At 47.1% G+C, this 25118-nt stretch overlaps 1 protein-coding gene across 2 annotated transcripts in view; it reads left to right on the plus strand.

Annotated features, from left to right (window-relative positions):
* Nucleotides 1-17856, plus strand: part of CDRT4 (CMT1A duplicated region transcript 4) — a 37554-nt gene extending 19698 nt beyond the window's left edge. The window contains exons 2-4 of one of the 2 annotated variants that reach the window (XM_046676907.1): nucleotides 2551-2632; nucleotides 15609-15683; nucleotides 17314-17856. In XM_046676907.1, coding sequence (XP_046532863.1) covers nucleotides 2563-2632; nucleotides 15609-15683; nucleotides 17314-17771 — 603 coding nt within the window. In that variant the 5' untranslated portion in view covers nucleotides 2551-2562 and the 3' untranslated portion in view covers nucleotides 17772-17856. The remainder of the gene's footprint in view (nucleotides 1-2550; nucleotides 2633-15608; nucleotides 15684-17313) is intronic. The other variant, XM_046676908.1, reaches the window with a different exon arrangement.
* Nucleotides 17857-25118: the final 7262 nt, after the last annotated feature.

Genomic DNA, 25118 nt, shown 5'->3' on the forward strand with positions numbered 1-25118 from the left:
ACAGCCTGTTGAACTAGGGGCCTCGGTTCCTTGCTGGCTGTTTGCTGGAGACCTCCCTTAGTTCCTTACCGCGTGACTTCTCCATGGGGTAGCTCATAATATGGCAGCTGGCTTCCCTCAGAGTGAATGAGAGAGCAAGAGAGAGAGACCAAGTGCTCACGATGGGAGCCAAAGCTCACTTAATTTCAGAAGTGACATCCCATCACTTTTACCATATTCTATTTGTTAGAAATGAGTTGCTAGATGCGGCTCATACTCAAGGGAAGGGGTTCATGAGGATGTGAACACCAGGAGGTGGGATCATTGGGCCCATCCTGGAGGCTGCCTGCCACAGGCCTTATGTCCCATTGGCAGTTCTGATAGGCCAGTGGCTGTGAGGGCAGATGGAATGAGTTCCACGCTCACTCTTACTCCTCTCGCGAGGTGGAGACCTTCATTGGCAGAGCATTCTGAAGACTTCTCAGGGACAAATAATTCTGAGTTTCTAAACTAACTGGACTTAACCTCCACTCTCTCACCCATCCCTCCCCCACTCCAAGGAAAGCAGAGGAGCCTAAGACAGCCTTTATGTGAGCCACCCCCTCTCTGTGGTCTCTGTCACTCTCTAAATAAAGTTCCATGACACAGCTGCTCTCTCTAGAGCTCATCTAGTCCTCACCTTGGGTGCCAAAGTTATTCAGCAATTTTTTTTTTTTTACCGAAATGAGCCCCCATTTCATTCAGAGAATGAAATTTATACCATTAATTCAGGATTCTTGGTCTTCAACAAAAGCCAACTGTTATAAAGATCTTTATGGATCATGAAATATTTTACCTGAATCCATTGGATCATCATTACATCCCATGAGGCAGGATGAGTCTCATCCTGGATATGAGGGAAGTGAGGTTCAGAAAGATTAAGTGACTTACTCAAGATTGTACATGAACAAGTGAAGTTGGATTTCGAAACCAGGTCTCCTGACTCCAAAATCTGTGCCCCACCCTGAGTCCCCTTTAATGTTGCTTGCATACCTAAGTCTCCAAATTATTCCCAGTAGGAATCTGGCGAGACTTCTTGGCCCGATTTTGCTCATTAAGTCATTCCAGACCAGGGCTGCAGTGACCTGGGAAGAGAAATAGGATTCAGCTGGGATGGGGGATGTCAAAGCTGGAGGTTGCGCAGTAGACATAACTGGTGACCTTGGAGAGTTACACAGGGTGTGTGTTTGTGTGCTTGTGTATATGCGTGTGTGCACATGCTCATGTGTGTAACTATGTGGTTCATAGACTCTTTCTTATCCTGGTGAGTATGTGGTCCCACTCAGGGCTATGTGTGCATATGTGCATGTGAACACATATGTGGCTACGAGTGGACATGGATGCCTCAGACCTGCCCAGGATCAGAGATACTATCCAGGGGGTGCTCTTTTGGTAGCAGATGGTACAAGTAGTATAAGCAGGGTTGTTGGGACCTGAAAGGTGGGCGGATGGGATGGAATGGGTGAGATGTAGAGATAGCCGTGTGGCAGCATTTGTGTTGGAAGGTCCCCTGAGCCCCTCTTCTGATCTCCTACTGCTCCAGTCTCTCCCCTGCTGTTCAACTTATTGACTCATTTGTGGTGAGATTCATTTTGTGACTAATTTCTCCAGCCTGAAAATTGAACCACGTTGTTTTGGCATTGTGAAAGACGTCACAGTCCTGCATATTAAGGCGGATGATAACAGTCCAACCAACAGGCTCATGTTCCGAGGCCCTGTGCTCAATGCTTTATGCGAATTGTCTCATGACAAAAATCCTCATGACAATCCAATGCTAGTTCCTGCCATAGTCCCTATTTACAGATGGGAGTGCGAGACTGAGGAAGCTTAAGTATCTCGTTTCTGGTTACACAGCCAAGAAGCAGCTGGCCTGTCCTGAACTCCTGCTCTTAATTCTGTGCTATACTTTACTCCAAACAATTGTGTAAGGTGCAGCTTTACCACGTTAGGAACTTTGGTTAATTCTCTCATCTTTTGCCCTCTTGAGATATTAAAACGCAGAACAATGATATCACAGCCGCAAGCAGGAATGGCAAGGAGAGCGCTGGTCCTCTGTCAGCGCCGCAGGAGGGGGGTCCTCAAGGCCAGGCTTCGCTGGGAGAGGACATCCACACAACACACTCCACGAGGGGCCCGTTCCCAGATTTTAAAAGTGTTTGACGCGTCCTTCCACTGTGCCAAGGAAACACATTAAAGCCCTTGTTGTTTAGTTGGATTTCTGACCCAACAAAAACTCCTTTTGTCAGAACTTCAAGATTTCCTGGTGTGTTACTCACACATATTTTCTATGTGGATAGCGGTTACGTTTCACTGCATACTGCTTGTGTATATTTGTGCCTGGAAGGATTCATTTGAAACTAGTAACTAAATATTTCTCTCCAATTTCAAAAGACCTCTGGGGAATTGATAATTGCTATTTTCATAGGCAACAGATTGCTATATATTGGACTGTCCATTTCCCCCAAACCATCTGCATTAGTTATATTATATTATATATTTGCCAGTCTACCTTCTTCATTCTGTGTTTCTCAGCAACCTAGTGAGATGAACTGCATCAAGGACTTGCGAGAGCTTGTAGACAGGAGGAGTGAGGACAAGAGAAGATCAGAACGTGGTAAGTCAGTCTGGTCTTTGGGGATGATAATTAGTCCTCAGAGTGGACAAGATGTGGGCCAAGCGTTGACTGGAATTTAACGATCTTACTTCTGAGCCTTAAGAAAAACAATTCAGGGACAGAGAGAGAGGCATATGCTAGATGAGGCACAGAGGAAGGCGTGAGTAAGCCCACCAGAGGGCTGCCTGGCCTCAAAGAAGTGTCATGGGAGCAGTGCTGGAAGGAGAGGTAAAGGGACTAGGGAGTGGGCCATGGGGCTGAATTTATAATCATTCTGTGTGAGGAAAACATATGTTTGTAAAAAGGCAACTCTATCCACTAACAACAGATGGAAGATACCCCGGGCGCTGTGTCTAGTGCTGGTGGGATCTGGCCGTGTGTGGTAGGAGTGGAAGGGACAGAGCGCATGTTGGACCAGGTGGCAATGGAAATGGAGGTTCGGAGGAAAATTGGAGTAGGACTTGAGTTGGAATTTGGTACATTTAAGCCCCATGGACTTTTCCTGTTAGACGTGGTTTCACTTGGCCTTCAATGAAGCCTGAATCCTAGACAGTCGTGGCTCCAATCGCTGGCATTGTTGCTCTTTTCTGGGCGCTTTCACATGCAGTGTCTCATTCGGTCTTCAGAGTAATCCTACCAGGGAGGTATATCATTCCCATTTTACGGATGGGGAAACCTAGGGCTCAGAGAGAGAGAGAGGGGAAGTGATTTGCCCACTTAAAAGCAGGAAGTGACAGCTAGGATTTGAACCCAGGCCCTTCTGTGAGCCATATTTGTTTGTCATATTTATCAGGGTAATGTCCCACATTTGCCATTTGACCTTCTCTGGTAGTGGCTATTGTCAAGTCAACTGGTCCATGGTTTCTGTTGTGTTCCGTACAAGTATGTAGCTTTCTGATGTTTGGATTTCCAATAGTCCTTAGAGATTCTAGGGGAAAATTCCAGGGGAAGTTGCAGTAACATCCATTTATCTAGTGATTCTGACCAAAGTGCCTGGGACGGAGCAGTGAATGTGATGGATGAGATCCCTGCTCTCATGGAACTGACCTCCTAGTGGGTTAAGGGAAAATAAACAAATGAGTAAATCATAAGAAATGTCAGTCAGGGATAGTGCCAGGCAGAGAATTGAAATAGGAGATGTGACTGGTGACTGGGGCTATGTTAGCTAGTCCCCTAACTCACTGAAGAATTTATGTTTAGGCTGAATCCTGACTTATTAGAAGCAACAATCCATGTGAAAATCAGGGAAAGTGCATCCCAGGCAGAGGGAGAAACTGGGGAAGGACCTAATGTGGGAACAAGCTTGGTGTGTTTGAAGGAGAGAAGGCAGGCCAATGTGGCTGGTGTAGTGAGTGATGGGGAGAGTGGCACTAAGGCTGGAAGGGTAGGCAGGGGCTAGATTGAGGAGAGCTTTGTAGGTCAAGGGGAGGAATTTGCATTGTATCCCCAATGGAGTGGGAACCATGGGAGTGTTGGCAATGGTATGGTTTAATCTGATTTATGTTTAAAAATGATCACTCTAGGTCCTCTGTAGAGAAGGAATTGTAAGGGAACAAGAGTGGAAGCAGGGAGACGAGTTAGCAGGTATTCAGGAGTCCAGCGAATAGGTGTTGATGTCTTGGGTGAAGATGGAGACGTAGCAAAGTTCAATAGTGGCAGAGGGTGGTGGGGAGAGGATAATGGATTGGGTATTCTAAGTGAAGAAGTAAGAGGAATCAAAGATAACACTTAGATTTTTGAATTGGGCAATTTGGTGAATGTTGATGCCTCTCTTTGAGATGGAAAAGACCAGAGACGAACATTTTAGGGAGTAAGGTCAAGATTTCTGTTTAAGCCATGAAAACTTTGAGATCCTATTAGACACTCAAGTAAAGATTAAAGATGGCAGCTGAATATACAAGTTTGGACCTTGGGGAAGGAGTCAGGCTAGAGTTAAGATTTGGCAAGTAGATGAGATGTAAAGCCACAGAACTGATGTTACCTTGGGGACATTGGGAGATAAAAAAGAGAAGGGAGCCCAGAAATCATCAATGGAGATTGAGAAGGAGAGTGGCAAGTGACAATGGGAGCAAAACAGGTCTGTGTGGTGTCACGGAAGCCAAGTAGGAAAATGTTTCAAGAACATGAGAGTGTTCTGTTCTATCCATGACCATTGCATCTTGGAAGGTAAGAGGGGAGGGCCCTGGAGTACAAGGGGAGAGGTGTTCTTTGATAAGAATAGGAACACTTCATCCATCATAGTGGGAGGGAAGTCAGCGTGCACAGCAGTAGTTGATAGGTGTGATGGTGGGGAGACAAGGGAGTTCCTGATGGATTCTCAGATTTTTCCTGAAGGAGGTTGAGACAAGGACATCAGCCAAGAGTGAGAGGGAGAAGGAGGAGATGAGGAGGTTTGAGGTAGTTGTCTGGGGAGTGGGAAAGCGAAAAGACTTGGACAGGGGGGAGAGTAGGATGGGCTAGCTATGTTGACTGACTTTGGGATAGAGGAGCAAGAGTGCGGAATGTTAAACAAAAGGATTCTGCACCTAGACAGCCTGAGTGCAAATCCTGGTTTGTCCCTCCATGGTTGTGTGACCTTAGACAAGCTACTGGGCATTCCTATGGGCTTTAGTTTCCTTGCTTGTAGGATGGGGATAATATAGTTTCTAACGCACAAGATTTTTTGAGGATTCAATTAGTTAATATAGGTTAGGTGCTTAGACTATGCCCAGTACATAGTACATGGCATTTCATGTGAGACCAGTCAGCACAATTGTTTTTCTCTCCCATATGTTTAGTTGCTGAATTGGAGGCACCTGGAAGAGCCCAAAGGTTGGGTTTAACTAGTACTAGTACTAGGACTTTGTCATGCAAATATGATAGGCCAGAAGGATAAGGAGGTTAAGGTTGTTTGTGAGGGATTATAACAACGGACCATGGAATCTAAACAGGATAAAGCAGGGAGCGAGGGCATGAAGGGGTGACAGAGGGAGGCCAGAGTGGATTGAAAGAGAGGAATTGCTAGATCGAGAACTGCTTTGAGGGTGAGCTGGAAGGATAGAAGAGGGAAAAGTTAGAGTGGGGAGCTCACAGTTGAGATTGTGGCTGTTGTGTGGTTATTGGTGACAATAAGAACAATGGACTGACCACAGGGCAGGTGGTGGAGAGTGAGAGGAAGGTGAGGTTAATGGAGGTGAGTAGATCAAGGACGATTGGGCTAGAGATTTGTATGGATCATTCATGAGATGATGAAGAAACCACTGATGATAGTAGGAGTAATGGCACAAAGGAAGCCAGCGTCTGGGAGCTAAAGTTGTCAGTGACTGAGGGGCAGAGGCCAGGCGTCAGAACCTGTCAACAACCAGGTGGGTCGGGGGTGCTATAGACTGAGGCCACGAGCTGCAAAGAAGGAGGAAGGAAAATGGTTTGAGAAAGGCACTGGGGGCAAGGGAGGACAAGTACCCCTCCAGGTCCAGAAACCTCTGGGTCATGGAGGGAGAAACAGCCCTCCCTGGAGAGGCCTGCAGGGGACGTGGTGTCGTGAAGGCCAGGAGAGAGGCCACTTCCTTTAGTGAGAGCACTCTCGGCAGAAAGTCCCAGGGATGCATGGGGGTCGGGGTATCTCCAAATTTCAGCTGCTTATCCTCAGCTTTTCAGATTTTGAATACAATTTTTTCAGTTCACTCAGGGCTTTTGATCCCTGCCAGTTTTCTCAACATAATGCATTTTTGCCTTCCTCTGAGAGCACGGTGGAAGGACAGATTCTCCTCCTGGGTGTTGGGAAAGGTTTCCCTGAGTGGCTGAGCTATGCTCTGGGTTTTGCAGGACATGCAGTTCCTTAGAAGTGGGGAGTGGGAAGAGAATTCAGGGCAAAGGCAGCAAGACTCGCCAAGGAGTCGAGGCACGGGAGCTCGGCGAGTGCGGGGAGCGATGGGGTGCTGGGTGTGCGTGCATGGCTCTGTGTGTGTGTGTGTGTGTGTAGGAGAGAGAGTGTACAGGGAAGAGTCGTGGTGATAGGAGCCAAGACTGGGAAGCTTTTCTGGGACTAGATTTTAAGGAATGTGCATTTTACTGCATAGGCCGTAGGGAGTAAATAAGTTTTGAACAGAAAGTGTGGCACGATCAGATCTTACTCAGTTGGTTTCTCTGCTTAGAATGTCATGCCTGGTGTAGTACATGGCACACAATAAAGATTCAGTAAATAGTTGTTGAGTGAATATATTTATAAATGATCATTCTTGCGGCTGGGGAGGATGAGCTGGAGAGAAAGAGAATAGAGGTCAGAAGACATATTTGGGGAGTGGGGCCTGAATCTGGGGTGTAAAAGGGAAGGAGGAGTTGAGTGTCTACTTTGAGAGTTGGGAAGGATGGTGATGTCATCGACAGAAACAGGGCGTGAAGACAGAGGAGATGTTCACGGAAGTATGGGGTGACAACAGATACTGTTTTGAGGAAAAGGCAAAACACTTAGTGGAACTTGTTTAATTAGCAGTTGGAAATAAGAATCTAGTCTTAGAAGACAGATGGGTCCTAGGAGCATCTTTTGGTGATTATCAAGGCGCCACTGGTACCAAAGACGTAGAGTGATAAGGCCTTAGGGAAGTGATTAATTTTGACCAAACTCAAAGGAAAATGATTAATAATTCAGGATGCCAATCTTATAATTTATAATGGGACATATGCTCATGAGTTATTTCATATATCAATTTTCAGAAGATTGCTGAGTGAATAAGAGCAAAAGGAGCCACTTTTCATCAAGTCAAATAGCTAATGATCCCCCCTTTTTATTGACTCACTTCTCAGAGAACAAATATTGATGTTCCCAAGTTCGTGGTTAGGGTTAGGGTTAGGGAGGACGCTTTCAAACTTTGGAAGGGTCTTTTTCACTCTTCCTTGCTTTCTCAGTAGAAAATATGGGATAAAATTCGACAATTTCTTGATGCTCACACGAGCATCTGTGATTTTTATCGGGAGTGGTAATGTTGGAATGGCCTCATGACAGTTGGGGGCTGGGGTGGAGAGTTGAGACTGGTGGCCTCTTCACTAAATGGCTCATGCTTTCTGTGCTTTTGTAGTGAATTGGTTTGCTTTTCATGGTTCTTTGGTTCCCTCAGCAATCATGCATGTCTTGACAGTTGGCTGGAGTATTTTACACCTCCGCGTTGGAGAGGGTTGCTGGGTGGTCTTCACTTGGTGCCCGTGCCTTGAGCTCCAGGCACCGTGCTTGAAAGCTGAGAGAATAGTTTTCATTGATCCCACTGGTCTTGTTTGCTGGCACATCCAGTCTTCACAAAGCATTGCAGGGTGTAGCGTGTGTTTCTGGGCAATTTCCTTGTGCGTGGATGGTCTTGGCCACAGTGAGCTGATTCTTTTTAACTTCTTCCCTGACTCTTCTGTGACTAGGCTGGCAGTGGGGACTTTTGCTGTAGTTCTCCAGCCTGAAGTCTGTCTCACTTTGGTGCCAGGAGCAGTCTCTCATAGATTCTATTTTAGTTTCTGGCCTCATCACCAAGACCTTGGAGCTGGTAGGAACCCTAGAGACCACAGTGGCAAATACCCTGCCTGCTCTTTGTCCATGAACAGAGGGAAGCAGGGAGGACTCTGTTCACCTCTCAGCATTGAGAGGGGGATGGCTTTGGCAGTTCTGAGACCTTTGGGAGCCTGGAACCTTCAGCAGCCAGCATTTTCTGAGCACCTTGCTATACAGAGATTTATAAAAAGCAGAAGAATGCCAATGAGTTCTTCATTTTATAAGATGCTGCCCATCTAAAATTGGAAACGCCTTCAAATCCCCAAACGGAGGCATGATTAATCCTGGTTCATTCACTGGATGGATTACTAAGCAGCCTCTAAAATAATTAGAGGAATATTTAAGAACATGAGAAAATATAACATAAGGTTAGAGCTAAAATGGTGGATTCAAAGGATATATACATTTTGTGACCATAACCATGTAAGAACTGGGTGAGAACATACAGATAAGAGTTGTGTGATGGTAATGGGATTATGAGATTGAAAAATAACATTTCCCAAACTTTTTATAATGTTGATAGTATATAATTCCTATTATGAGAGCATATACAAACAAATACAGCAAAATGCAACTGGTCATCGTCGACGTGACACACGCCTTGAATTGCTTTTCTAGTAAAGGTGATTGGTTCTAATTCCTCCTTGCAATTTGCTAGTGAATGTCGGGGCCAGCCCCTGTGGGAAGGAGTACGGGACTCTGTTTATTGGGTAGAATTGTCTTTGCACAGCATTGAAATTAGGCCCTTCATTCCAACTTCCAACTTTAACAGTGCTGAGCATCCATCTACAAAGCTTTCTTTCCTTTTCTTCATCCCCAAGTGTTGCCTCTTCCTTTTACTTAATTTCCATTTTGTAAGTTGTTTTAGAACTAAAATTATGGCTGGGTATGAATGAAGAGCATTAAGGACAAAGTCCAGTGAAACTCTTAATTTTCAGGAGGGTGCCTTATTTGGATTGTGCGTCTACTGGGGACAACTCACCCCAGACAATTGGGAGTTTTGATTTAATCATATTTTGGCATTATCTGTGACCCAAGAGTTGGCTGCAATGTGTGAGGCATGGATTTTCTCACACTCTGGCATGAACTGGGAGCACTGTGTGACACTGAGGACATGCTGTCAACAGGCTGATGGGATAATCGAATCCTACAGAAGGCAGCTACTTCCGTTCTTTGCTTGTAGGCAAAGTCTCAAATGCAAGTCAATTTCTTCAGAACAAACTCTGGCCTGGATTCCTCCTGCTTTGGGCATTTTAAAAGGAGGTGGCCTGGCCCGTTGTTTGAGGCCCGTCCTGGGAAATGCCTGCCTGTTTCTCCCATGTGTCCTCTAGGCTCACAATGCCCCATTGTTCCAGTGGAGCAGGACTTCCTTTTTCTGATTGATTAGACGTTGTGAGACCACATACTTTCATGATCCCGTTGCTCCTGAGCCAGCTGTCAGGCGGAGAGAGGGTCTCTGAGCACAAATTGCTTAAAGCCTTTCATGTTTGGTTTCCTGAATATGAAATTAGAGGGCTATTTCTTGTTGCCTGTTTCTCCATATCTTTCCTACCTGTCTAGCCTATCAATGTACAACCTACCCCAAAATGTCCACAGAAGGAAAGGTTGAAAGCTCTCCTCTGATTATGTCTGTTTGGCTTGTTCTGGAAATTTCATTGTAAAATTTGAAACAATCTACAGATAATATGGCCACATGTACTTTGTGCCTGATGGGTCTTCATATGACATCTTAAAATGGGGATTTTAATATTTATGATAGAGTATTCCTCAGATACATCTAAAATTCAGATTCATAGTTATACCTGATAAGTATACAATACCCAGTGCTTCTCCCTGTAGTGAATTTGTCAAGTGTTTATTCAGCCAACTCAACATTGTAGTTCATATGCAGGCAATACTCCATCTGGAAACAGCCTATAAGATTCGCCTACTAGAAGAAGAAAGTGGACCCTGAGCAGAGAAACACTTCACTCAGGATTTGAAAACATTGAGGGTGGCATTTAAACCATGCCCACTGCTCATCATTCCTCTTCTCCTTCAAGACTCAGCACAACCATCCTCTCTTCTTGAACCTGTTTCTTGACATCCCTCCCCACGCGGGCTGAGTGAGGAAGCTTGTGGTCTGTCTCCTCATGGGGCTCTGAGCTCCTTGAACCAGGGCTCTGCCTCATTCTGCTTTGTGTCCCCATCAGCTACTGCAGTGCCTGGTACCTGGAGACACTCAGTACCCATCTGCAGAGTGACTGATGGCACTTGTTTTGACCTATGTACAGGGACTTCTTTGCTTTTGTTTCTGATGACTTAGATGACATGGATTATTCTTATTTGTTTTGTTATCGGAATGGGAAACAAACCTGCTTTGTGGACCCTTGACATTGAGAAGGGTAGACTCCCAAGGCAAGAGCTAAGTGTGGGGAATCCACAATGGGTTCTGGGTGAGCACAAGACCCGCACCTCTTGGAAGTGTAGTGTTTGAAGCTCAGTGTAGGTTTGTTGAATGCATGAATGAATGAATGCGTGAATTGATGTTGCATGGCCATAGATGCTTGAACTCTGTTTCCACTGTTGTGTCACTCAAAGTACACATATAATCATTAGAGAAAATATGTAGGGTACAGAAGCATTACCAAGAAGCAGCATACCCCCCTCCCCCACACTGTGAGTGGTGAATAAATACTGCCAGGTCTGTGTTAGAAGATGGGTGCTTCTGATTAGACTTCCACCTCCCCACCCTAGATGTGGCTAGAGATAGTTGCTTCTCTCTGGAAAGAGGCAGGGTTTATATTAGAACATGCTTACTACTACCAAAGCTGCCCATCTTATGCAACTTGACTTTTTAACAGAGTGCAGTAATGGGCTTGCTTCTCCTCTCCTTGGAGGGTGTGTGTTTGGGGAGGGGCAGTGATGAGGAAGAGAGGGTGGCCAGCATATTGTTGCATAGGGAGAGGGGGAAAGAATGCCTCCTCTCTCCCAAAACCAACTTGCCCCTCCCCCCCGACTCTTCCCTGTCTTAACCATTCTAGGACTCCCCATGCTCCCCAGTATCAGTGTCACTAAAGGCACATCAAACCATTACCTTGTGTGCAGCCCCCTAGAGCCCATTAGGGAGAGGTGGGGATATGGCAAGAGTTTCCATAGCATCCATGGGATAGGGGCAGGGTAAAGAGGTGGAGAGAGTCATGAGGAGGCAGGGTTAACGGGAAGTCTGTCGGGTGTGCACTGTATGTCCCCAGCTCTGAAATGCAGGGGGTCAGAGCATGCACTTGACCTGAAAGATTGGGGTCTCTGTGGGTCTCCGGGGTAGGCCACTCGGGATGGAGATCTGCACGCAAACCATGCACTGCACCAAATTGATGCAAGGCCGGAATGGTTCTCCAGATCTTAGAGATAAACCTTCCAAAACACTTCTGGCCTGAATGGCAGCTTCCTCTTCAGCCAAAAATAAATGAGGACCAGCCAGAGGGCAGGGCAGGGCAGGGGAGGAAACGGGAGGTTGAGGAGGATTGCATGCATCAGCTCCTGTTTGGGAAAATGTAGCTCTCCTCCTGGGGCCAGACAAGACTCTGAGGTTTGGCTCAGGGAGAAAAGTGAGAGATGAGACACAAGCAAGACAAGATGCCTGCAGATTGGAGCAGAGAAGAGAGGAAAGAGGCGGAAGAGAGGGAAACAGGCAGTCTGGACTCCAGTGGAGCGCTAGGCCCTCACATTGGCTTGTTCCACGAGCTGCCCTAAACAATGAATGAATGAATGAATGAATGAGTGAGCGAATGGTTTCCTGGTCAAACGAGATTAGGGGATGCTGCATTTTAATCTGCTGCAAATGAGACTCGGGGAGGCTTCATATCGATCTCCCTTTAGGAGAGTCACAGAACAAGTTAACCTATTATAATCTCTCCAGAAGTCCTGCACTAAAGGAATTTGTTTAACGTGTCATTTTTTCCAACTTACCTGATGAGGACAGGTCTCCTGTTAATATATTAATATTGCACAACAAGACAGACTATGTAAATGGTGCCCCCTGGATTAAACAACCTATGTGGCCCTATTGGGTGACCCTTGCCATGGACTTTGTTTTTTTCCCTTTAACACCTGTTAACATCTTGAGAGATTCTTGCATTCTATGGAACACAGCTTAGGAAACACCAAATTAAGATAATGTCTTGCCCATCCCGAGTATGAAAATGACACTACTTTTACAGCCTAAGTGGGACAAAAGTCTGAGGGGTGTTGACTTATGCTAGTGCACTCACCCATCAATCCTGTCTGGAACCAACAAAATCCTTTTGCAAGATGATTTCCTCAGATAAGGATGCAGCTTGTGGTGGTGGACAGAGGGTGGGATTAGCTTTGCATGAGAATACCATCCACACACGCAGTTTTCTTAGCTCAGTACTTGAAGGCACTGGTTCTCCTTTGATCTAAGGCAATTCTGGTATTGGCAGGTGGCGGTGGAAATGCTCCGTGGTCGTTTTAACGTTTAAAAGCCACTGATATGCAGTACTGAATATGTGTAATGAAGAATTCTTGAATGAAAATATGTCTTAGAACTGCAAAAGGACTGAAATGATCTCCCGGACCTGTCTACTATCTCTTATAAATCCTCAGTGTTTTTTGGTTTAGGTTCTAGAAGAGCAGTTCCCAGACTTTCCTGCACATTAGAATCAAGCTTTTAATTCCGATGCCTGTGTTGCATCCCAATCCAATTAAATCAGTGTTGTGGGTGGGAGCCAGGCATTTGAATTTTTAAAAGATCCCCAGTAATTCCAATGTGCAGCAAAGCCGAGGGACCGCTGGTTTAGAAGCACTTTGGTTTCCAGACATTTTATTATAACAACCATGCCTCTGTGAGAGGAGCCGCTCAGGAATTCATCCTCATCTCGTCAGTGAGATCGCAGAGGTCCTAAGAAGTTAAGGATTATAATCAAGTTCACAAATTTGTGTCAGGTTCAGGCAAGTGTCACTCCTTTGAATTTATTTAAGCCAAACCCAGCATATCAGACTAGATTCTGGAAATGACTGGGTAAGAGATTGGATGGGGGGGTGGGAGGAGCTGGGCTTGAAAACTAAGTGGATTGAACATGGGCCTTTGTGCCTGTAGGAGAAACAAGAAAACCACTTCAATGTTGTGCCTCGTGCCCCTCCCATCAATGCTGTTTCTGTCCATAGACTGCTGGTTTGCATTTCATTTATGGGCAGATAAAATGGAACCTTTGTGCCAGAGTTGAAGGAAATTTTAAGAGCCCACAGCTTGTCTTCAGACTTAATGTCAACTATTTGTCTCTTTTTATTTTCAAACAAACAAGTCCTCCCCAGGAGTTTTGAGGCTCTCTCAAACATTCCCTCCCTTGGTTTTATAGTTTCCTAGTCCCTGCATCAACAGGTATGAGAAAAACCTACCAGTCTATAGAATTGTCCCGTCAGACGGAAGACTGCTGTAGGAGCCCACAGAGATATGGTGAGACACTTTGAGCAAGATGGCGGATCCTACAAATGCACACTCATGTTCAAACAAAGAGTTTTCTAATAACTGGGCTTCTTTGAGACTTCAGGGTTTGTTAACTAGAAACTTAGAAGCAAGGATGAATTATCCCAAATTCCCCAAATATCACCAGCTCAAAACATTTTTCCACCATCTGACATGACTGATTAATCCTACGGTACTATGGGGAGAAGTACAAACACATTTCTAACAGCTCTACACATGTGGAAGATAGGTGAAGAACTCTCTTTCATTGGAGGTGGGTGGGCACGGGCTGGGTGACCACTGGGACGACATACTCTACTAAGGACTTGGAATGGGTGACCTGAAATTCTGACATCCTATGGTAGGTCTCAGGAGGAGAAGTAAGACACTTCAATTCCCTTTTTTAAACAGTTATTATTACATGAAGCTGTCTCTAGGTTAGAGGACTATTTGAGCATTATTTCTTCCTAGCCTCAGAAAAATAATATTGTGAATTCTCCTAAAAATGTATTGCTATGAAAGATTGCCCCTAAGACTTGACAGGAGGGATTTGTAAGACCTGGATCTGAGTAGGTTTGACAAAAACTAGTTTTTTATTTTCTTTTTCTTAAGAGTATGAATGAATCTCTAGAATGCTATCCTTTGTTAGGTGTGTTATAATAAAATGCTGACATTACAAATAATTTACTTTACAAATATAGTGGAATTTAAGGTTGCTCCTGCCAATACACTTACTTTCATTCCACAATGATTCTTTGATTAGGAGAAAAAAGGGGTGGAAACGTTGGAACTGCTTCTCTCAGGAGAGTGTTTCACACATGAGGAAGCCATCCCTCATCTATGTTACAGCTGAAAGAAAGATTTAGCACCATTAGTCTAAACCAGGGCTACTCAGAGTCTGGCCCTCAAACGAGCAGCAGCACCTGGGAGTTACTTAGAAACGCATTCTCAGGTCCCCCAAACAGACCTATTGAATCAGAGTGGCTGGGGAGGGGGGACCCAGTGTCTGTGTTTGAACAAGCTCTCCAGATGATTCTAGTGCTCAACAAAGTTTGAGGGCACTGGCCTAGACTGATGGTTCTCAAAGTGTCGTCTCCCGACCAACAGCCCCAGCATCACCTGGGAAGGTGTTAAAACCATTGGAGACTCTTCGGTCCTGGGCATTGGCAGGTGATGGTGGAAACGCTCCATGGCACTTGTAAATTTCAAAGGAGACAGAGATGGTGAAACTGAACATGCAAAATAATGACTTCTTGGACGAAAATTCTCAGATGTGCATTTTCCAGTCTTAGAATAAGAAAGGAACTGCAAAGGTCTCCTGGACTTGTTTCTTGCCTCTAAGAAGTTAATAATAAAACCTTACAAATCTTCAGCGTTTCCCTCCCCACCTTTGGTTTAGAAGGCTGGTTGCTGAACCAACTGCGGAGGTGGGGCCCGGCAGTTTGGGTTTTAACAAGCCTTGCAGGTGGATGCACCCTCAAGTGCAAGAACCACTAGACCTCAGTGAGCATCTCATTGCTCACACGAGTGGCCATGTAGAGCATTAAGACTTTCCTATTTCAGCCTGTGTTTGGGGCCCCTTCAGTTGACTCCTGGCAGCTGCCCCTCTCCCCACTGCCAGGCTGAGAAGTGCAGCTTGGAGAGCAGGAAATCAGCCCACTCACAGAAATATGACCACTCTTGGACTCTGGTAGAGAAGACGGCACAGTTTTGAAGTGGGGACGTTTCTTTCTTCACCTTTTCCCATGGGCCAGCCTCCACATAGCCCCAAGGCCTGCCCAGCACTCAGTCCTTGAAAGCTGGGAGACCAGAAAGCAGAAGGCCTAGAGACCGACGTGACCTCCTGTGCTGGGCTCTCCAGAAGGCTCATCCTCTTCTCTGAGGGCGGGGTCATCTGAGCCTCACGCAGAGACCCTTGCTCTGGGATCCCAGGGTGGCTGCTAATCACTTTCTTCTCAGGTCTCTTTGTGGTGGCCCTGGCTAACGAGCGTATTTTCCCAAAGGTATCTGGACCTCCAATGTGAGGGGCTCTCTAAAAATGGAGAGGATTGATGCAAGAAAGAAGAAGAAAGAGGAAGGTAGGCCTTGGGGCCTTAACAATGGGAGCTCCTGCTGCGGGGCTGGCTCAAGTTGGAGGATGTAGGGTGGGAAGGCAAAGAGATGGGGCTGAGGGAGTGGCCCCTCGTGTGTTACCCTGGCAGAGAGGCGGGGCTTGGGGAGACAGGAGGGGGCTGCTGCTCATTTTGCTCCAGAAAGTTTTAGCCTCGCCTCTGCCGGATATCAGCCAATGTCCTAATAACCTGCAAGATCTTTGAATTTTGCATTTGCTTTGAGGAGACAAGGATGAACAGTCAAGTTTGTGCTTGGAAGCTCTGAGGTGCGTTTTCTAATGCGAGGTGATGTCACACATCTTGCCTTCCTCAGGCAGAATAATGCATGGCTCTTACAAAGAAATGGAACCTTCCACAACACGCTCTGTACTGACAGATCTGTCCCCAGATGAGCTCCAGCCCTGTACATCCGTGAGGCAGCCCGGGAATAGCTGTGTAACCTGCCTCTTCTCTTGATTATTCCCATTTATGATGTTTTTCATGGAATTCAGGTTGGAGATGGCAAGATGAACCTTTTGATTCCCCTGTTTCCCAAATTCCTGCTGAAATGACCAGAGATGTAAGATTAGGGGACGTACGCACCACTTGAGAAACGGGAAGGTAGTGCGGCAGGAGAGACATTCTGAGGCGTTTCTGCGGGACAGAGTGAAGCTGCACAGGGAAGAAGGAAGGACTGATGTGCCATGATTTGGTGTCCACAAAGGAACAGGCTGCTTGGGAAACTAGTGGGGAGAATTCCTAGTAAGGTCCCTCAACCCCCAGACACCCCAAACTTCTGGCCAGTGGCTCTAGTGAAAAGCTTATGGATTATTGAGCCTGTTAGACTTGAGGTCAAACCCACCCTTTGCTGGTTGTGTAAGCCAGTCAGCCTTGGTCTCATCCTCTATTAAATGGGGATAATACTCGTTATAAGGTGTAACAAGGATTAATGAAATAACGCAAGTAAGGAGACAAAGCCAAAATATTCAGTTACCAATCACTGATTACTACATGCCAGATACTGGGCTAAAAGATTTATACATATTATTTCCTTTAATCCACAAGAAAGCTCTGTGAAGCTGGTCTTATTCTAATCACCGTTTTAGACACGAGGCAACTGAAGTTTACAAGAGCCCAGAGACTTGCTCACAGTTCACAGCTGTTAAGGGGGTGGAGAAGGAATTCGAACTCAAGTAGTCTATGCGTGGAGCCCATGCTTTCAAGCCCTAAGCTCTACTGTTCCACGACCTTTGAATATATCACTTTATTTAATACTTACAATAGCCTTATGGTAACATTCTTTTATTGGTGAAAAAAATAGAAGTTCAGAGGTTAAACAATTTGATGTTATACAAAGATCTGAAACCAAGCCTGCTTGACTTCAGGTTCCTGCTCTTTGCCGTCATGCTGTTCTTTAATCAATATACTCTATGGAATGTCATTCTGTCTCCCAATTTTGGATGAGATTTTAATCCCACTGCATACAAGGAGTGGAAGGGCTACTATGCATGACAGAGAGAAATTTAAAATGTAGTTCCAATACCTTCCAATTCTTGGAAGGATTGAGTTGTTGTGGTATGTGAGTCTCTAAATTGCCTCTATTTCTCTTTGCTGGTAGAACTCACAGAAAACATTGGGCTTCCCCTGAATCTGCTGGAAAAACATAACCCTTGGCCAGCCTATGTCACATATGCCTCCCCAGTTGTGAAAAAACTCATCGAGAAGAGCAAAGCTAGAGAACTGGAATGCATGCAAGCTCTGGAGGAAAGCCGACGGACATTAAGGCAGAACAAGCCTTTCAGTGTCATCCAACTGAAGAGGAAAAAGTCATCCAAGTCCTCTGGCAACATGCTGTTCAAGGACACGAGATCAGAGACCATGTTATCGGTGTGGGGCACCTGCTCTGTATCGCCCATGGGTCCCACTGTTATCCCAGAACCCACCCACGTTCATACAGATTCCAGAGACAGTCCCACCGCAAACTATAACAAAATCATCTTCGCTCGAAAACCTATGATGAGGATGCTTCCGTATGGCTCACTTCTGGTCAGCAAGGAGAAACATCCAAATGTTTAGCAAGGAGTCCCTGCAGCCATCCCCCAAGACTGTACAGCAATTAAGATCCATTTGCCACAAATTTCACTATGTTCTTTAGATTCGAACTCGCGCCTGCTTGTGCAGCGGTTGCCCAAGGTAAACCAGATTAGAATGTGGGCTGTGGGTGGGTGGGTGCACCCCCTCTGGCATCGCAGTTAGATGAGGTTGGGAAGCCACAGGCTCTAGTTCCCACTGCAGCTGCTTAGGATGTAACCATGGGTGAATTAGTCCTGGTCCAGGCAGGAGATAGAAATCACACCAGTTGTTTAACCAGAGATAATTTAATATAAAGAATTATCAACCAGGTAACTGAAAAGGCAGGAGGAGAACACAAAGGTTTCAGGAGAGGAAGCACCTGAAGGAAGTAGTTACCACCCTGAGGCTGGGGGAACAAAGAGAAGGTATTGGACTTATTAAAAGTTAGATGCTTGCAGAAGGGGCATGTGGGCTGAATCTCAGATTTCCGAGGTGGGGGAGTGGGGCTGCTCCTCAGCTGGTGCTGGTGTCTTGAGCTCAGAGGGGAGTCCTTGTGGGGATGGCACCCCTGCCTCTGAGGAGCGGGAGCTATTTGGCTGAGGTTGGTCTGTGAGTGTCGGGAAAATGGAAAACTGGATTCAAATGCTTCTGGAAGGAATTGACACTGCCTGAGTGAAGAAGATTTGCTAGGGGAAACAGACAGGGATGGGAAGCCAACAGAAGGTGAACAGGAAGCAAACCAGAAGCAAGTTCCTTCTTCCTCTTGCAGTGTCACAGGCTCCCTCTAGCGCCCCCTATGGGCAAAGCTGATCAGAGAGGAAAGCACACAGGTTGTGTGCAGAATCCCAACGCCAGTATCTCAAAGTGTAGTATATAAGGATGGACTTGAAGCCAAGAGAAAATTAGCTTAATAGCAAGCATGGTGGGGTTCTGAGTGATCCCACCTTACTGCTCCCCTTGGCACCTGAACCTCGTACTGAGATGTTTTTCCTTGGAGGGTTTACAAAGAGGCAACAGGGGCCCAGGTGTCCCCCACCGAGATATGGAAGATTTTCTCCCTGCACTTCTTTAAGGCTTGCCTGTGGAGTTGCGCTGGCGGGGGAGAAGATCCTGGCTGGACCCCAGCTGTTACTCGTCTGGCCACAGCTAGAATTGGTCCACCCGTGCTCTGAGCTGTTCCCAATTGGCCCCAAAGCAAGTGATGATAAATCAGTCTTGAGGCAGACAGGCTTTGTTTTCAGATGCAAGGGGGATCTGGTTCTGACCGGTAGACCCCGCTGGTCTCCCATTTGGGGTTTCTCTACGGAGCAGGTTTCCATTGGTGCCTTTTCTTTTCTTTGACCTCAGCTGAGTTTCTGTGTTTATATTTGTGAAGCAGTTAATACCCCTCCTGCTTCTCTCACAGAGATGTAGAGGATGAGATGGGCTAGTTGCTATAAATGCCACTTGAAGAAGTTGAATTCGTCCTACAAATGCATTCTCTCCAACCAAGAATCTTGCGGAAACTTCTGCGCTCAGCTCTGGCTGCTGCGAGTTGTGTGGGGACAGACCCATTCCTGTGTTCCCAGCTCTTGGCCAGAACGAATTCTTGCAAAAATATAGCGGTTTCCAGGGAATCTGAAGGACTGTATTTTGTGTCCCTGGAACATTTATAGACATGGAGGCAGGTGATAAGAATTTCCCAAAAGAATTTTTATCTCCTCTATCCTTTTATGGGAGTTTACAGCCAGAGTATATTTGGGAAGCCTCCCCGACTCTTAGAGTTTATAGGGATCTGCGATGATTTTTTTCTAATTGCTTTGAGGGCAGAGCAATTACAGTTTTGTTTTTAATTTCTAGGTGTTCAGTGGTTTTCACAAAAGTATATACTCCGTAAATTAAAATGATTGTTTTTTTAGATAGCATTGTTTAGATTAATTTAATTCTTAGCTTATTATAACAACACAAGCATAAGCCAAGGACATCATTGACACTTTGCGTTGTGATGAAAATTGCTTGCGTCTGTGACTGCAGTCCAGCTGCATCGCCTCCTGAGGCAATTTTAAGAAAGAAAAAGTCTAATTCCTTTTGAAACAAGGGACTATGTTATAGCCCAAGCTGGGGTTCACAAATCTGGCCACCATGGAGACATGACCAGCCATGACTGTGCATGAAGACTGAGGAAGCTGCTGGAAAATAATTCTCCCAGGAAAGAAGCAGTTGGACAAGAATGGCTGACCCAGTGATGGAGCCTTTGTCACTGGGGAAAGGAAGGTGATCCTGAGGAAGCTGTGGGTGTCTGTGGCTTAGATTTGCCTCCTGGTCCAGACCTTCTCTGAGCAAGGTCTTGTTTGCTAAAATCCTGGAAGGCCCTGTGGTACCAACAGAAAGTGGCGAGAGAGCTTCCCCTTGGCTTCACAACTCCCCAGCCTGCAAGGTCCCCCTGCCCTGGGTGTGCACAAGAAGCAAGCAGGTCTGGCAGATCCCAGTGGATGCTTGGTAGGACCAGCTTTGTTCATAAGGACCTGAGAGACACCTCCGATGCTCCCAGAATAGGCATGGAGCCCTTCCGCAGGCCTGAAGTTCGACACCAGCAGGTGGGGCATGGAATGGAATGTGGGTCATTCCTGATGTAACCTCATCTCCCTGTCCAAGCTGGGGGGGCCTCGGGTGTCTCGGGTTACTCTAAGAGGGACTAGCTTGCTCTGATGTTCCACAGCCCACAGCGTCTTTTTATTTATCTCCTCAGCATCTGGAATTTTCTGTTTGGCAGAAGAGTTGTTTTAATTAGTCTCCCTGCTGTAGTAGGATTATTAAACACCAGAATATGTATTTTGTTGGCCCTTCTGTGTCGCTCTGTAGCTAAGGCCCCGTTCTGACACATGTTGAGTAGCTGTTTTTGAACAAATTCTTTGGCTCCCAAGCCCAATATGGTATTTACCCATTTGCAAATTCCACAGTTGGTTTAAACAGTTGATGTTTAACCTCGGCGACATGACTGAGCCTGCTGGTCATTTTCACTCCGCCGGGGCAGTAAGCACATCAAACGGTTCCACATCCTGCAACATGCCAGCCATGGCCTGGGAGCACGTCTTGAAGGACATTAGGCTGCTGAACAGATAAGAGGCTGAACAGAGGTCCTCAAGGAGATAATTGCATAGCCCTGCCGGTGCAGGTGTGTGCAAGCCAGATGTTTGGGGGTGGCCTGGGAGCTCTCTAACCGGAATGGGAAGCCAGGGTGGGACCTGAACAATAAATCCTTCGAGAATTTTGGACTTTATTAACAGCGCATGTGACCAGCACAGCATGATAGCAAATCTTGTTCTCCCTTTTGTTGGCTCCAGAGCCCAATGGAGGAGGCACAAATGCCTCCCAGCCCCCTTAGTCTTTCTTTTTAGGACAGGGGGAACAAAACGGGTAGCTGGAGGCTGGAATTTTGACCGCTGGGCTTTGATGGGTGTCTGCAGAGGTAGCAGAGAAGTCACACGGAGCAGGAGATACAGCACAGGAATCCCAACCAGGGACCAACGATGTGTCTGTGGAGACAGAGCACTAGCAGCAGGACTCCCAGCCCCGCAGCCTCGCTCAGCGTGTCAACAGAAGCGGTAGAAAGGCCGCAGAAGTGCTTTGGGAGATGTGTGCGAGCAAATGTACGCGTCTAGATGACATGGCTCTTCTCAGCCTTGGCGGAGCCGTTCATTCCCAGAAGGCTTTTGGAGTCCCCGCTCTTCTAGAGTGACGGGGCACATCTTCAGAGCCTGCACTTTAATACTGCCAGATAAGAGAAGGTGGAAGGAGAGCCGGGGAGAGAAGTAACCAGGGCCCTGAGATTTACTGTGATGCCCCAAGGAAAGCTCGGGCCTGGGTTTACGTTTGTCAAGTAATCAGGAAATTCTTCCTCTTCCTCCCTCTCCTCCCATCTCTTACCCAGGACCCAAAGCCTCAGCCAGCTAGTTAGGTACTTGGAAATCGCACGACAATGTCCTAAACCTGTAGGGCGTGACTGGGTGGGCCTGTTCCTGGCATTGCGCATGTATGTGGGATTCCTCTGAGGCGCTGGGCCTAAGGAGACAGGCAGCCTCAGCAGGGGAGGCAGGAACACCTCAATTTTCAGTGACGTCCTCTCCTACCCCTGAGTCTGTTCCTTGATCCCCACTGTGAACTGATTTCCCTAGGGGACAGGGCAGGATAAATGGTGTCATGGAAAGGACATTAGACTTGGTGTTGAGACCCCTGTCTCTTCTCCCAGGCTCTGTATGCCGGGGCAAATGAAAAGTCCCACCCCACCGGATGCCTTTCTAGGAAGCTTATATTGCTCGGCCCAGCCGGGCTCATGGTATCAATTCACTTCCTCTCTAGATTCAACTGTTCAGCCGCCCAGAATGTTCCATTATTTTTGGGAGACAAGGGATGTGAGAAGCCACCTCTGTGGAATCGTTTCTTTGTGTCTGTCAGTCGGGAGGATCTTTGCGGAGAGCAAAATTAGTACCAGAGAGAGTTGCAGCTGGAAGGAAGCTCATCCTCAGTGCGCCAGGCTGTCTGCTCACACTTCCGTGTGTTAGAGTTTCTCTTACTGCCCATAGGCGGTTACCGTGCTTACCTGGCTGACTAGCTAACACTGAGGCGAGTGAGCCCCCTTGGGGCTGCAACCCAGGCTCTCAACTCCGAGCCCAGCCTGCTTCCCCTGACTCAGGTCTCCTCCTCCTCCTCCTCCTCGGTTTCATCAATGGCAGTCCTGCTGGTGTATCCTCAGGTAGGGCAGATGACCAAACAAAGATGTGCTGGCCCACAGGTTTAGCCATGGCGCCTTCTGTGGTGAAGTGGTTTTATTAGAAACCCCTCCTTATGTGGCACACTTTCTTAGGGCAATTTCTCTGTGTGCTGGCGGACCAGCAGAGGTAGGATGGAGAGTCTGAGAGTGCCCTGAGATGTAGACAAGGCTGGTTGTGTTCTCTGTCGTATTCCTGGAGCCTCGTCCACAGCCTGGCACGTAGTCGGTGCTCAACTATTTCTTGAGCAAACGATTTACAACAGCAAGTCCCAACCTCTGAAGCACGATGCCCTGGGAAGAGGTGACTTTTTCCATAAGGTGCAGAGGCTGGAAAAGCCGCTTGGCCAGGTTTTGCAGAAAGTTTGAGGCATCGAGTAGGCAGCTTTGCCGTAAAGTTGCGCGCTCGTCCTGATGGTGTGATTCGAATCAGGGATTCAGTAGGTACCTTTGAGGTGCCCTCCCTTATGGGATATTGGGGGACAGAAGGAAGAGGAATCACAGTATCTTAGAACTTAACGTCTAGTCCTTCTGTTCTTTTGAATGACCCATCCATGCCCAGAGGATGAGATTCAGGTCGATCATGTTTTTTCTCTGGCCTTCCTCAGGAGGGACATCACCGCACAGACCTAATTTGTTCTCTCATCCCATTTACAGCCATGCCGATGGGCACCTGGCAAATATGCACTGAACTCTGGCTTGTGCCCTGGCCCAGCTGTGAACATGGCAGACACGCTCAGCCTCATAGCTGGCAGTGGGGACGTGGCACAACCACGTTCTCCTACTGCAGCCGGGCTGCGTGTCCCAAAGCACAGGGTTCTGTGAGAGCGGATGTGCTTTCGGCTCCTGACCTGTTCTCTCCAGGCTCATGAAAAAGGGCTTATGGAAGGAGGCAGGGTTAGTGTCAGGACAGCTGCTCATAAAAAGGAGTGAGGTCATGGCGAAGTTTTGGCCAAGTTGAAGTTTAGTGGCCTGGTGAGTTTTTCAAACTTTGCAAAGCTGCCTTCAGTTTGCGTCTGGCCCCAGCGGCCCTGTCTGTGTCTGTAGCACCAGGGGCACCACCTGGCGCAGGTGTGCTCCATGCTTTGGGTTAGGGCCTCTCTCTCGACCCCTTGCAGCTACACAGAGGCAGGGTCCACATTTGCACACTGCTTGTTCCGGGACACTCCCTCCCTCCCTGCCTCTGTCCTGGAGGACTGGGCTGGGCAGCTTCAAGGAGACCTCAGGACCCCCTTTACTGTCCCCACCAGACCTCAGGCAAGGGCCAGGTCCAAGCCTTCAGCATTGGCGCCTGGCTCACGGAACCCCACCTCAACTGGCCCAGACCTCCAGAGTAAGAAGACCAGTTCTGGCTTTCCATTTCTTCTCTACGACAGATGGCCCCTGCTTCCCACCAGCTTTTCCAGGTTTTTGTAGGCCCCTCTGTAGACTTGGGGCAGGGAGCACATTTCAACCCAGGGAAGAGGCACTGTTCTGTGCTGGAACCTCTGCTTGACATTGCTCTAGCTCCACCTCCTTCCCCCTCTGGTTATATCATACAGTTTCTCCCTCTCCATCCCTCCCTCCCCTCTCTTTCTCTCCTTCCCTGCTTTTTTCACCTTCATTGTTATTTATCTTTTTGTCCTTGCAAAATTAAATGATGCTTGTTTTAAGCGACTCAGGCTCCATGAAGTATAGATGACCCTGACCTCACAAACTTTAGGAGAAGTATGTCCCTTTAATAGTCAGATATGGAGAGTCTGAGCCTCCTTCCTGAGGACAGTGGGAAGTTCCCAGGTGCAGTGCTTTCTGGGAGGCTCTGGGGAATGCTTACATATTCTGCAAAACCATCCTTGTGGCTACATGTCACCCTGGCCATCCATCTCACTCCAGAAGAAATTGCTTCAAGGTCCCAGGGCATCGCTATATGGCTTCTCCCCAACCTAGCCATTGGGTGCCCCTGAAGCTTCCCAAAGCACAGCTCTGCCCTGGTTGCCACAGTCAACAAGTCTGTCCTGAGGCTTGGGGATTGCAGAAATGTGACAGAGTAAATGACAACTGCTACCAGAAGCACCCACTTTTGGAGGCCCACATTCCTTAATCTGATTTCTCTTCCCTGGTGAGGGCCAGCTCCACCTCCAACACGGATCTCAGTGCATCTCCATTAACTCAGATTCCAGGCCCGATTCCCACTTCATGCAGGAGATACTGGAGCCACCTCCACCTCACTTTCCCCTGTCGATAGCCACCCTCTTGTCTTGATCACAGACAAAATTGCCACTGGGAATACCAACTGCCTCATCCGTAAGATGTGGTTTAGTTCTCCTGGTCTGGAAAAGACAATCATAATATTCAACAGAACACTATGTGTTTGGGGCTTCAGAACAGCTTGGTAGAGCAGAGGGCTTTCGTCTAGTCCTCTTTAGGGTTCTGCTGCCAGAATGTGGGGAAGTTATGCCTACTGACGTCCAAGAGAGGGTAGCTCCTTCACAGAACACACACAATAGCAGTAGCACCACCACCACCATGACCATCAGCTTCACTACCATCTCCATCTGCAGTTCCATCACTACCACCATTACCATCACCACTACCATCTGTCTGCAACTCCATCACTACCACTG

This window comes from Equus quagga, chromosome 11, assembly GCF_021613505.1.
Source record: "Equus quagga isolate Etosha38 chromosome 11, UCLA_HA_Equagga_1.0, whole genome shotgun sequence".
NCBI lineage: Eukaryota > Metazoa > Chordata > Mammalia > Perissodactyla > Equidae > Equus > Equus quagga.